This window comes from Nerophis ophidion, linkage group LG20 (genome assembly GCF_033978795.1).
Source record: "Nerophis ophidion isolate RoL-2023_Sa linkage group LG20, RoL_Noph_v1.0, whole genome shotgun sequence".
NCBI classification, from domain to species: domain Eukaryota; kingdom Metazoa; phylum Chordata; class Actinopteri; order Syngnathiformes; family Syngnathidae; genus Nerophis; species Nerophis ophidion.
Window position 1 is genome coordinate 31,370,126 of NC_084630.1, and position 14,095 is coordinate 31,384,220.

The following is a 14,095-nucleotide window of genomic DNA, read 5'->3' on the forward strand; positions in this document are numbered from 1 at the left end:
AAATGCGGAGACACTCTGGCACATTCAATGGGGGTCTGGCGGCAGACACTTTCGCATCTTCGGGCCAGTGGTGCAACTTGAATCCCTCCCTGTTAGTGTTGTTACACCCTCCGACAACACACCGGCGAGGCATGATGTCTCCAGGGTTCCAAAAAATAGTCGAAAAAACGGAAAATAACAGAGCTGAGACCCAATGTTTACAATGTGTTGAAAATGAAATTACCTCAGAGACGTCACGTTCTGACGTCATCGCAAAAAGAGCGATAAACAGAAAGCCGTTTAATTAGCCAAAATTCACCCATTTAGAGTTCGGAAATCGGTTAAAAAAATATATGGTATATATTGACGCTTACATAGGTCTGGTGATAGTGTTCCCCTTTAAACCAAAAACAAGAAACAAGCAAAAGGAAAACGTGCCGATAGCACGGGATGCCAAGGTAACCACTTAGCACTGGAATCGTGAACTAGAAGCCGAGAAACAATAAATCAACCTACATGACTGTTGCATACAGCAAACAATGAAGCCAGGCCGAGTGTGTCGAGCAACGTGAATAAATAGCTCTCTGATTAGGGCTCGGCAGCAGGTGAACGTGCCTAACACTAATCAGAGGCAGGTGAAACCAATTAGTACCCGTGTTAACCAAAATAAACCCAGAAGTGCACAAAACAGAGTCCAAAACTGACAGAGCATAACTTACCAAAACATGATCCGGGCCACGAATCTTGGCAGGCGGTAAGCTACATTTGTAGCCCCAGCTGTCCTATGGGGTAGATTGCCATGAACCTCACATCACACACAAACTCATGAAATAATTGCAAAAAATGTGTCAGGCTTTCCCCTGACAGTTTGTCTATGTTTTAGTTGTTTCCTCTGCATTTGTCTGTTTCCTCTGTGTTTAGTATCTCCTGTCTTTAGTTCCTGTCTAGTGCTCTTATTTTGTCAGCTTCCTGTCTTGTTCCCTGAGTGCTGTGTTCCTCCTCAGCTGCGGCTGATTGGCACCTGGCCAATCAGCCTTCTCCTATTTGTACCTGCTTTGTCTTGTGTCAGTTGCTGGATCATTGTATTGTCATTCGGACTTGTCATTGCCATATGTTGCTCTTGTCGTGTCTGTGATTCTTTTCAGCTATTACCTGTCGTGCTACATTTTGTCCTGGTCGTCGTAGCGGTAAGCTGTTCTTGTTAGCCATTAGTTATTTCCAGTTTTTTTGTTTGCGATCCTCTAGCTTCCATGCTAAAGTTCCTTTTTGTTTCTTGTTAGCTTCTATGCTAAAGGCCTTTTGTTTATTATCCGCCCACATGCGCACTTTTGGTTTGAACCCTTTGTTTGATTTTGTCTTAGTATCTTTATTAAATCCTGTTTTCTCACTCCATGCCTGCCTCCATCTCTGCATCTTGGGGTTTGACACCAAATAAATCTGACAAAATGCTCCTTTTTAAATAAAGACGTCTGTTTATTATTTGATATATATCTTATACATCTTGATATATTAGTTCTAATACCTGTAAGTCAAAAATAATGGTCATAATATATTCATATATATATTGATAAATATAGAAAACTAATCCAATAATCTACATTTTACTTGGACTTTGCTTTCTTGTAAAAAAACAAAACATGGCTCCCAGCTTCAATATAGGCGCTTCAGGGAGAAAAAAAGCAATACAAAAAAAAATGACACCTGAACATTGCATTTTATCGACTACAACACCTGTCAGCAGCTATAATGACCGTCTTGGCTTAAGACACAGGAAAGTTATATTTTGTCCATATTTTTTTACGTTTTGTTTTGAAGAGCAGTTGAAACATGACTTTTTAACGAGAAACGGGTGATAAAATGATGAATTGGAGGTGGACAGACTGAACATTAGATTACAGAAGTCTTATTTCACACTTTCAAAAAAAAAAGGGAAAAAAAAGAACGACATTTGAAGGAGATGAGTGGAAGAGACTCACTGGAATGAGAAAAGTAAGAATGTGGAAGAAGAAAGCTGAATTGATTATTCACCAAAAAGCTAAATTTGTAAACAGAAAGAATGTGTTTCATGAGAATTTTGCACAAAAAGTAATGCACTGCAATAATGGAAATAATAGTTTGACCCCGATTACGGTTTTAAAGGAATTACCTTTAAATGTAAAATAAAGCAGTTCAATACAGCATGTCCACTATGTTCCAAGAGTGCGTTGTGGATTTTGTGGACAACCATACGGAGCTTGTGCAGGCACTGTTATCGTGTCAGAAAAAAAATAGTCCAGAGAATGCTGAACTTCGTGCACAATTTCCTTTTTTTTTTTTTTTAATTCTCAGTGCACAAAAACAATCCTCCAGCACGCAACCCTCTCCTCTGGGTTCTCTCCGAGAGGTAGCCCGTGTCACTTTTGGCAGGGAGAGACATCCACTCTGATCGATATTTCTGCAGCACAGTTCTTGCACACAACGCAACTAATCATATTCTGCCACATCCTCCCTCTGCAAAGCGTTCAATATGTAGGGATGAAAACGGGAAGGCAGGTTGTTTTCAGGGGCTGCACACATGAAGGAGGCCAGGGATGGAATAGCGGACCCTCCGGTGTCTTGGAGCGTGGTACCGCGGGCTGCAAAAAGGCTCTTCTGTTGTGATGCTTATTCCTCTGAGGAGATGACCACAGTGAGGTCACGAGGAGGCGTCGAAGCTGCAAAGAAAAATAAAAATGAGGGTTAGAAGGAAATATTGAAACATAAACTGGGGAACAAATATTCAGTATTCAAGTAAGAGTAAAACAATGACCTTTGTTTATTTACAGCACTAAACAGTTATTGTTGTTGATATAACACACTTAGAGTAAAAATAAAATGTGCAGATTTTTGGTAAAAAATTATGTGGATGAAACTAAAATTGAGCTGTTTGACCACAATACCCAGCAGTATGCTTGGAGGAGAAAAAGTGAGGCATTTAATCCCAAGAACACCATCCCTACCATCAAGCATGGTGGTGGTAGTATTATGCTCTGGGCCTGTTTTGCTGCCAATGGAACTGGTGCTTTACAGAGAGTAAATCAGACAATAAAAAAGGAGGATTACCTCCAAATTTTTCAGGACAAACTGAAATCATAAACCCAGAGGTTGGGTTTTGGGCGCAGTTGGGTGTTCCAACAGGACAATGAGTCCAAACACACGTCAAAAAGTGGTAAAGGAAGCCTTCCGCCCGATTGTAGCTGAGATAGGCGCCAGCGCCCCCCGCGACCCCAAAAGGGAATAAGCGGTAGGAAATGGATGGATGGATGGAATGGTTCAATCAGGCTAGCATGAAGGTTTTAGAATGGCCTTCCCACTACTGACTTAATAATAATAATAATACTAATGAATTGTAACAAACTTTACGTTTTTCATGAAAACGTGAAAAATACTAGATAAGCACTAGATAAAAACAGAAATAGATAAAGATAGAAATAAAAGCATGAAAGCACTGGATAAAAGAAATAGGCAAGCAGTGTATTTAAAAACAAGAAGGCAGAGAAATTAGATAAAAGCTGTGCTAAAAAGGTGGGTTTTTAGTCCCTTCTTAAAACAGTGGTCCGACTGTGGTGTTTTGATATGGTCGGGGAGAGCGTTCCAGAGTCCGGGTGCGGTTTAGCAGAAAACCCGGCGGCCTGTTGTTTGTAAGTTTGTCCTGGTAAGTATGAGGAGGTTGGTGTTTGAGGAGCGGAGATTGCGGTTAGGAGGTTGAGGGGAAACTAGGTCCTTGAGGTGGGAGGGGGGGGTTTGCGTAAATGCATTGGTGTGTTAGCAGGTTAATCTTGAATTGGGTCCGAAATACAATAGGGAGCCAGTGGAGTGATTTGAGGATGGGTGTGATATGATCATGCTTGCGCACTCTCATCAGGATCCTCGCGTGTGGACAATGCTGAAGAAATAAGTCCATGTAAAAAAAAAAAAAAAAAATTGCTGAACTGCACCAATTTTGTCAAGAGGAGTGGTGAAAAATTCAACCAGAAGCTTGTGGATGTCTACCAAAAGCGCCTTATTGCAATGAAATTTGCCAAGGGACATGTAACCAAATATTAACATTGCTGTATGTATACTTTTGACCCAGCAGATTTGGTCACATTTTCAGTAGATCCATAATAAATTCATAAAAGAACCAAACTTCATCAATGTTTTTTGTGACCAACTAGTAATCACTCTATCACAAAAATATAAAAGTTGTAGAAATGATTGGGAACTCAAGACAGCCATGACGTTATGTTCTTCACAAGTGTATGTAAACTTTTGACCACGACTGTATCAGTTGAATGTCCACGCTCATCAATCACATCAATTATGCCAAGACAGATACTTCTTAGAGAGGGTTGACTATAGTTTCAGGTATTCCAAGTTAGGTCTCCACACATCACAAAATGTATGTAAGTTACCAGATATCTCATATCTCAGTTTTTCAATGTGGAGGAGTCCCACTAGCTCCTTCAACCAGGCTTTGAACTTAAGTGGTGAGTTAGATTTCCACACTCTCAAAACGCATCTCTTTGCTATGACCATACCAAAGGCCACCACTGTGCTAACATTCCGACCCATCTCGTCTAAAGTGTTAGAAATGCCAAATTAATGGCTTTTAAAGCCAATCATAAACGCCATCTGGATGATGGTGTCTTCAACCACTAGCTTGAAACAACAGAAGAAATAATAGCTTGGTAAACTTTAATAGAATAGAGAATAGAGTTGTATTTGTCATTATTACAGTGAACAGGTTCAGGTTCAAAGAACAATGCAATTGGAGCAGTAATTTATTACTATAAATAGAAAAAAAAAGATAAAAAAGAAGATATGTATCTATCTATATATATATATATATATATATATATATATGTATATATCCACACACATGCATGTATATATATATATATATATATATCCATCCATCCATCCATCCATCTTCTTCCGCTTATCCGAGGTCGGGTCGCGGGGGCAGCAGCCTAAGCAGGGAAACCCAGACTTCCCTCTCACCGGCCACTTCGTCTAGCTCTTCCTGGGGGATCCCGAGGCGTTCCCAGGCCAGCCGGGAGACATAGTCTTCCCAACGTGTCCTTGGTCTTCCCCGTGGCCTCCTACCGGTTGGACGTGCCCTAAACACCTTCCTAGGGAGGCGTTCGGGTGGCATCATGACCAGATGCCCGAACCACCTCATCTGGCTCCTCTCGATGTGATATATATATATATATATATATATATATATATATATATATATATATATATATATATATATATATATATATATATATATATATATATATATATTAGAGATGAGCTGTTTGCGGTCTCACAGAGTCCGTGGATAAACCGGTTGACATGACGAAAAAATTGATTTTAATTAGATTCGGGCGGGTGGCGGTTGAACCATCCGGAAATATTTGATAAGCATGGTTCTGTGATCAGCATCCTTTGCCATTCAAAGTGCCATTTAAGACCCGTGTCATAAAGCGAAGAAGACAATAAGAGACGCTATTATTCTCCTGAGTGACTGCCGGTAGTCACCCAGACAATAAGTATTAGGGCGTGCTATGAAGCCATTGGCTTTGTCGCCTACTATAACATGTACGATCTGCTTGTCAGTCCAGCATCATGTTGTGTTTAGCTTCTGCGGCAACACGTACACGACTGCAAGGCATACTGGGTGACACAGAGTACACTAATGGTTGTGATATAAACAATTTTAACACTCTTAGTAATATGCGCCACGCTTTGAAGCCACACTAATTAAGAACGACAAACACATTTCGGGAGAACATCCTCACAGTAACACAATATAAACGCAACACATCAAATACCCATAATCCTTTGTATTCACTTCCTGACTATTTTATACACCCCGTTAGCAGCAAACCCCGCCCCCCCCCCGTGCGTCGGTAAGGTGGGCAGGGTTGTTGGACGTGGGGGTGTAAAATATATTCAGGGATGTCACGGATACAAAGGATTATGGGTATTTGTTGTGTTGCGTTTATGTTGTGTTACTGTAAGGATGTTCTCCCGAAATGTGTTTGTCAATCTTGTATCGTGTGGCTTTACAGCGTGGCGCATATTAGTAAGTGTTAAAGTTGTTTATATCACAACCATCAGTGTACTCTATGTCATCCAGTATGCCTTTCAATTTTGAACGTGTAATTGCGGAAGCTGCACACAACATGTTGCCGGACCAACAATCGGTTCGTACATGTTGTTGAAGGTGTCTAAGGCAATGGCTTCACAGCACGCCCATATTCTTGTAATCGGGATGAACGCAATTGGATAGTCGCGGGAACATTAGCGGCTCCAATTGTCTTCATTACTCTGTGAAACAGGTTTAAATAGCTCTGTGAGTGGTAAAGGCGGACAACCTCTGATGTATTTCAGCGGGCGGGTATGGTCCTGATAAAATGTAGGTTCGGGTGGACGACGGGTGGGTGACGACTTTGGTGATGCGGATGCGGATGATATAATTGCCTATCCGGCGCAACTCTAATATATATATATATTTATATGTATATATATATATATATATATATATATATATATATATATATATATATATATATATATATATATATATATATATATATATATATATATATGAGACCGCATTGCGGCAGAAAATAAGCAGCTGTTAACAAGAAATTAAGAAGTAGATTAATACGAGTGTTAGTAAGAGTCTGGAGCAGGGGTCCGCAACTCAAACCGTTTAAAGAGCCATATTGGACCAAAAATACAAAAAACAAATGTGTCTGGAGCCGCAAAAAATGAAAAGCCTTATATGAGTCTTATAAAGAAGGCAACAGATGACGTAAGTGTCTATATTAGCTATAATATCCCACTATCAAAATAACTATGTGTCGCAGGCTGAAGCAAATCTTTATTGACAGAAATGTTGAAATGTAATTTTTATTCTACACATTTTTACAACATAAGAAACCATTAGTAAATCAGAGGCTACTCAGAAGGTGAGATAACTCATGGAAATGATAAGCTTTTAATGGCCAAAAGTATAGATGTGTGTGTCCAAGCTAAAGGAAACATCAGGCTGTCTTCTTTTTATAGATTTATTACAATCTTTGTAAGCTGGGTAACATTTGCTGTGGTCTGGAACAACACGGCACTCAAACAATTATCAGAAATGTAGACAATGTGTCATGAGACATGCAAAGCTAAATTATATATGAATGAGCTCAAATATAGCTACAAATGAGGCATAATGATGCAATATGTACATACAGCTAGCTTGAATAGTATGTTAGCATGGATTAGTTTGCCGTCATGCACTGACCAAATATGCCTGATTAGCACTCCAACAAGTCAATAACATCAAAAAAGTGCTCTAAAGTGCATTCACCCACAGCCTAAAAGGTTTGGTGGACAAAATGAGACAAAGAAGGAGTGGAAGATTTTAGATGTAAACAAACTGTTGCATCACAGTGCACACCATGGTGAGTTCAACAACTGTCGAAGTTAGTAGGACAAAACAATGTTCACCTAATACTCTCATCAGTGAAGCATTCACACACAAATATTAAACAGTGGGCTTTTTAATAATTGGGAAGGTTTGTGTCGTGTTTGTCCTCAAACAAAAAACATACTAAAACAAAAACATAATTTTTCCCCCCATCTTTTTCCATTTTTAATCCGTTTTAAAAAACTGCTCCAGGAAGCTACTAGGGCAGAGCTGGAGAGCCGCATGCGGCTCGAGAGTCGCGGGTTGCTGACCCCCGGTCTAGAGTGAAGATACTATAAGGACTGCTGGCGGTCCAGCATTGTCACAGTCATTACACGGCACATATTTTAAGAAGAGGCCAGAAAATCCATAAATTACTAATCCTGTTCGGTCCTCCATCTTAAGTGTACTTTGAATTTTAGTCCTTGAGTTGACGCCCCTGAGGTGGAAACTTGTCCAGGGTGTACGCCCCCTTCCGCTCGATTGTAGCTGAGATAGGCACTAGCGCCCCCCGCAACCCCAAGGGGGAATAAGCGGTAGTATATGGATGGACGGATGGAGTTGACGCCCCATATTTTAATTGTTTGGTTTCCTGATACGGACCCGCTCTTTTTAATTATACAAGTAGGTGAACCTTTAGGGAGGCTATTTCAAAAGCTTAATTTGAGCCTGCTTTATTATTTCATAAACCAGACCAAAAGCAATGTTGAAGAATCTGGAGGTACCATATTTTCCGGATAATGGGGCGCACCGGAATATAAGGTGCACTGCCGATGAATGGTCCATTTTTTTTTATTATAGGGCGCATTAAAGGAGTCATATATTTTTTTTCTAAATGTAAAACACACACCGCTTTCTGACAGTCACTTCAGGATGCGCCGTTTTGTCTTATTTACATGGCTCACCTTCGGCAGCAACTTCTCCCGGTCATCTTTGTTGTAGCGGTGTAGCATGCAAGGACGGGGGTGGAAGAAGTATCAAAAGAAAGAGCTGAGTGTTTTAATGACATTCTGACTTTACTTCAATCAATAAAGGAGCAGCATCTCCTCATCCGCCGGAAATGTGTTCAGTGAAAAAACGTCCGACGGGAACACTCTAATTACTAAAGTTCCTTGGGTGAATAATGTAAACTCACTATACCGGTATGGTTTAGCGCTTTCATGGCAGCTATGGGTCATAATTTTACACTACTTTATATCAGATATGGCAACAGCTGAGGATGAATATCTCATAACAAGAAGATAGAGAAAAACAAGAAACTTATCGAGTTCATAATCGACACGGACTACAAAGGCGGAGGCGCGCAAATTATGCAGAACCCAAATACAGATCAGCAGGTACCAGAAGATAAAAAAAGGTTGCTTTTGCATAATATTGCAACAAATCATTAAAACATTTTGATAGATTTTTGAGCGCCGTGTGTCAAGTTCTATATTTTCAATGGAACATATTAACATGGTGTTGTTTACTTGAGTCATATTGCAGTCTACACTTATTTCTTATGTGTGACTGGCATCTATTGGTCAAAATTATCATTTCATTATGTACCAAATACAATTGCTTTGAGGTTGGTAAGCAAAACCAGAATTATTCCAAATATTAAGCCCACTGTGGAGTTTTGAGAGAAAAAAATATATTTTGTAGTGCGCCTTATAGTCTGGAAAATACGTTAACATTTTTCATGAATCTACTGTATCAGTACCATTGGCACACAACAGCCTTGTGTATGTGCATATGTGCATGTCACCATTCTTGACCTTGCACTTTGGTTTGAACATCTCACTTTCCCGCCTTCAAAAGTGCTTCTAGTCATCATTGCCAAATAGATCAATCGCTTGTCGTTTCTGACCATAAATCTTTTATCCACAAGTCATCTGGTTTGTGGGCATTTGCACACTTTAGTCGAGCTTTAATCAGTCAGTGGATAATTTCAGACCTTTCGAACGGAATCTGCTGTTCCTGTTCTCATCCAATAATTTTACTACTAAGCTTGATGACCTAATTGAGTGTGTTCTGGGGCTGAGTGACCCATAACAGGCCGTTATGTTCAAAGTCATAAATTAATCAGTTTTCTTAGAAAACAAAAACACTGCTGATATTCAGTGAAAATGTGCTCACTGTTGACTTGAGATTTAAGCTTAGGATTGTATTCCATTTTTTTTCCAAAGTATTTGTATGACTTAACTTGTTCTATTGTGTTGTCCTTCATGATGTGTTGTTCCTTTATAAAACCCGGGCCTTCGCTGCTGGCCTAACATAACCAGAAATCATGATAAAAATTAGAGACGAAATTAATGTTTTATATACATTCCCTAAATATTTTAAAGGATATATATTCTCTTCATGTCATATTATGCTCTTTCTAGTGCTGTTGTTTTTAGGTCACAGTTTGTATCCAATCAGAATTCGGCTATCTTATGTTGCTATGCTGTACCAAATCTGCCCGGAGCCTTCAGAATCAACAATGCGGACAACCGTGCAATTTAAGTGAACATACCAGTGATAGACAGTTGCCATAGCCAATCAGATCAAGAGTTGTCAGTAAGGTCTTCTAGCTGGCCTTTGATTGGACACTCACTAGGGAGTCCCAAGTGAGTATCCAATCAGAAGTTGCGAAAACAGGAAGTGGCACAGGAGCCATATGAGCCATAGAAAGCCAAAGAAAACTTGCCGGTTCTCACAAAGGAAAGCAACATGTTGATTAGGTGGCAGATATATGTTTGCGCAGCCATTTTCAAGAAGGATACTTAAAGGCCTACTGAAACCCACTACTACCGACCACGCAGTCTGATAGTTTTTATATCAATGATGAAATATTAACATTGCAACACATGCCAATACGGCCGGTTTAGTTTACTAAATTACAATTTTAAATTTCCCGTGGAGTTTCTTGTTGAAAATGTCACGGAATGATGGCGTGTATGATGACGCGTGCGCGTGACGTCTCAAGGTGGGAGGGGACATAGCACAGCACCACTAGCGGCTAAAAGTCGTCTCTTCTCATCGCGCAATTACACAGTATTTTGGACATCCGTGTTGCTGAATCTTTTGCAATTTGTTCATTTAATATTGGAGACGTCAAAGTACAAAAATGGAGGTGGGAAGCTTCAGCCTTTAGCCACACAAACACACGGTATTTCCTTGTTTAAAATTCCCGGAGGTGAAGCTTTACTATGGATCAGAGCGGTCAAGCGAACATGGATCCCGACCACTGGTCAACCGGCAGGTTTCAGTGAGAAAATTGTGGTAAAAAGTAGCCTCTTACCGAAGATCAGCGGAACTTCTGTCGTGCTGCTGCTGCCGTGACTAATTCCCTCAGAGACTGGCGTCAAGACACCCGTGGCCACACCCCTCTGGCTATCAGGTACTATTTAACTTACTAAAAAACTAGCAACACAATAGAAAGATAAGGGAGTTCCCAGAATTATCCTAGTAAATGTGTCTAAAAGCATCTGAATTGCTCACAATGCAATAGCCTTTTTTTTTTTTACTTTTTATTTATTTATTTTTTTTTCTAGTCCTTCGCTATCAATATCCTCAGCCAAGAATCTTTCATCCTCGCTCAAATGAATGGGGAAATTGTCGTTTTCTCGATCCGAATAGCTCTTTTTGTTGGAGGCTCCCATTAAAAACAATGTGAGGATGTGAGGAGCCATCAACGGGTGACGTCGTCGTCCGCGACTTCCGGTAAAGGCAGGGCTTTTCTGTTAGCGACCAAAAGTTGCGAACTTTATCGTCGATGTTCTCTACTAAATCCTTTCAGCAAAAATATGGCAATATCGCGAAATGATCAAGTATGACACATAGAATGGACCTGCTATTCCCGTTTGGATAAGAAAATCTCATATCAGTAGGCCTTTAAGAGAAACTACATCTTGTGATACGAGGTCGACGATGAAATGTGGAAATGCTCGGCCTTTCCACTCAAATCAACCGACTATGAGGGGCTATTCGGCGCCGAATGTGTGCTACAAATAGTATAAATAGATAGGCGCATCATAGGCGGTCCTCCGACAGACCCCAGCTCCGGCAGCCTCCTGCAGCTGTGAGCAGGTGCCGGTCGTCCTGGGTTTCCCTTCCCAGCGGATACAGTTCCCCACAGCGAAGAAGTGATGTTGGAGTCTGGCCTCTCCCTCGTCGAAAAAGACCGCAACAGCGGAGTGAGCGGAGGATGGTTGCATGGAAGCTCCACGACGGTCACAAAGGCGGGAGAAGGCTGCAGCAGATATGGGCCCCCAATTGTCTTCGTCTCCATGCCATTGGACCCTGGCCTTCTCTTTGCCAAGGACAGTGTGGTGGCAGTCTGTGCACCAGTCTCCCCACTTTAAAAGATTCCACGCACAGGCGAGCTCCTGAAGGCAATCCCACCAACGGGAGGACAATCATACTCGATTCAAGGGATTGCCGACAACAAATAGTGAGTTCAAATATTTAATTTTTTCATCTTTAATTTTGACAGTACCACATAAGATATGTTTTAATTACTGTTGCGGGTTTATTGATTTTTAAATGCGCCAGAAAACAACCCGTTTTGTACACGGTTGGTGGTGATTCAACGTCCACTAGTGTGTAAATTTGTTCCTGTAAAGTATTTCTCCAGCAATGGTCATGTGGTGACATAAATGATGGTATTTTGAGAGGTAATCATTGAAGTCGGACATCACTGAAGGCCTAGGTGGGAAATGCACGGCCTGCCCACTGCTAAAACCAATAACTGTTTTGAAAGTTTAGAGGTCAAGGCAGTTGTGTTTTCACCAATCAGCAATTTGTCATGACTCCCAGGATGCAAACTGACTTTTCCTGACAACGGAAGAAGGTAGGAACATTATTTCATTATCTAGACTCAAAAAGTAAAAACAAAAGGGTGCACCAGGCGAAGGCACTACTCAGTGTAGGATACAAAACCTAACACTAAGACAGGACTATGGACAAGAAACAAAACTTGCTAACTGTGGCATGAATAAGCAACACTTACTTGGCAAGGTATCAAAACTTACATGTACACGGCATGAATCGAACAATTCAGAGCATGAATCTATGGCATGAAAAGTATCAATGTCGCCAGGACGACTGACTGGCAAAACAGGCTTCAATAAAAGTCTCTTGATTAGAGCAGGTGCGTTTTTTACATGAGGCAGGTGAAACTAATGGGTCGTCATGGTCACTAAACAAGGGAGCGTGAACAGGAACTAAAATAGTCCAAAATTACAGAAAATAACAAAAACATAATCCAGACCACCGCCGAACATGACACACTTGAGTCCACTTTTAACCATAGTAGTGTCCATAATAACTGTGTCATCTGAATTTTTGATAGGCGATTCCCGGGCTAGTGGTTATGCAATCATTGGTGTGTAATGTGTACAGTACTGGAAATATTACGGATTGTAGTGGGGCTCCTGTAGGGATGGTAAGTGATGTGCTGAAATAACCGTTAACCCTGACCTTGTTAAAAAAGATAGGACTCAAACAATCAGGTGTAGGCTAACCTTTATCTGGAGCAGCTTAGATCAAATGAGTGTGGTGTTTAATGGTAAATGGGTTTTGCTTGAATAGCACTTTTCTACCAACAAGATACTTTGCTTTGAAACTATCACCACATTTACCGATTAGTGATGAAACATCAGGATCAACTGGGAGTAAAGGATATTTCAAAATGGTCACATTTGGATCAAGTATAGAACTCACAAACTTCCGGTTGGGAGACGACAACTCTACTACCTGAGCCACGCTGCCCCAATGCACCAAACAAAAATCCACAAACGCTAGCCGGACAAGAGACTCTGACTTTTCAAGGTGGGTGGTGGCTCTGTGTAGGAGTGTCAGCACAGCATCATCCACGCCTCTGTGCTGGTAGTAAGCAAACTGGAGTGGGTCAGCGTATGTGCTGGCATCAGTTTGAAGGTGATAGAGGACAGACCTCTCAAGAGACTTCATGATCAGAGATGTTAGTGCGACAGGACGGTATCCTTTTAGTCAGAAACCTTCCCAGTCCACGGCGATGTGAAACTGTCGATGGTGACAATGGTATTCCAGCAGTTTCCAGGTCATGGCGGGCTTGAGACTTAGTGGTTCCTATGATGTTTGTGAATATCTTCACCAATTTACTTTCATTTGAGACCTTGGCAAAGTGGTGACACATCTAAATGAGTCGTACTGTTGTTCTGAAATGTCTCTAAAAGGCTTCCCAACTGGTGTAAATTTATAATCTTAGATCTTCACAGAGTTCCTTAGGTTCTTCCATTGTTCTGATCCAATCAGTTCTGTCTAGGGATGTAACGACATGAAAATGTTATATCACGGTTATTGGGACCTACATGATCACGGTTATCATTATTATCGCGGTATTGTTGAATGTACTGATCTAAACAAAGCTAAATATTTCAAATAACTAAAATAATTAGGCACATTGTGAGAAACCCCACAATTGTTTTGCGTTTCTTATGTTGCACTTAAAGTGTTTTAGTCTTAATATTTTCTCTATTTTAATGGCTAAGCTTGTATTGTTTTGAATATTGGTTTGTACTGTAGCACTTTAAGATTTATTTAAATGAAAAGTGGGTGATAAATCAAATTTATTATTATTCATTATTTCTGGCAGGCATTTTCGTGTCCTACTCTGATCAGCAGTCCTTGAACGCAGCGTAACAACACCTGCAG

The 14,095-nt window shown here is 40.6% G+C and overlaps 1 protein-coding gene across 1 annotated transcript in view; it reads right to left on the bottom strand.

Annotated features, from left to right (window-relative positions):
* Positions 1 to 1,428: 1,428 nt before the first annotated feature.
* Positions 1,429 to 14,095, bottom strand: part of LOC133538997 (coiled-coil domain-containing protein 85A-like) — an 88,230-nt gene continuing 75,563 nt past the window's right edge. The window contains 1 exon segment of the mRNA XM_061880985.1: positions 1,429 to 2,672. Coding sequence (XP_061736969.1) covers positions 2,654 to 2,672 — 19 coding nt within the window. The 3' untranslated portion in view covers positions 1,429 to 2,653.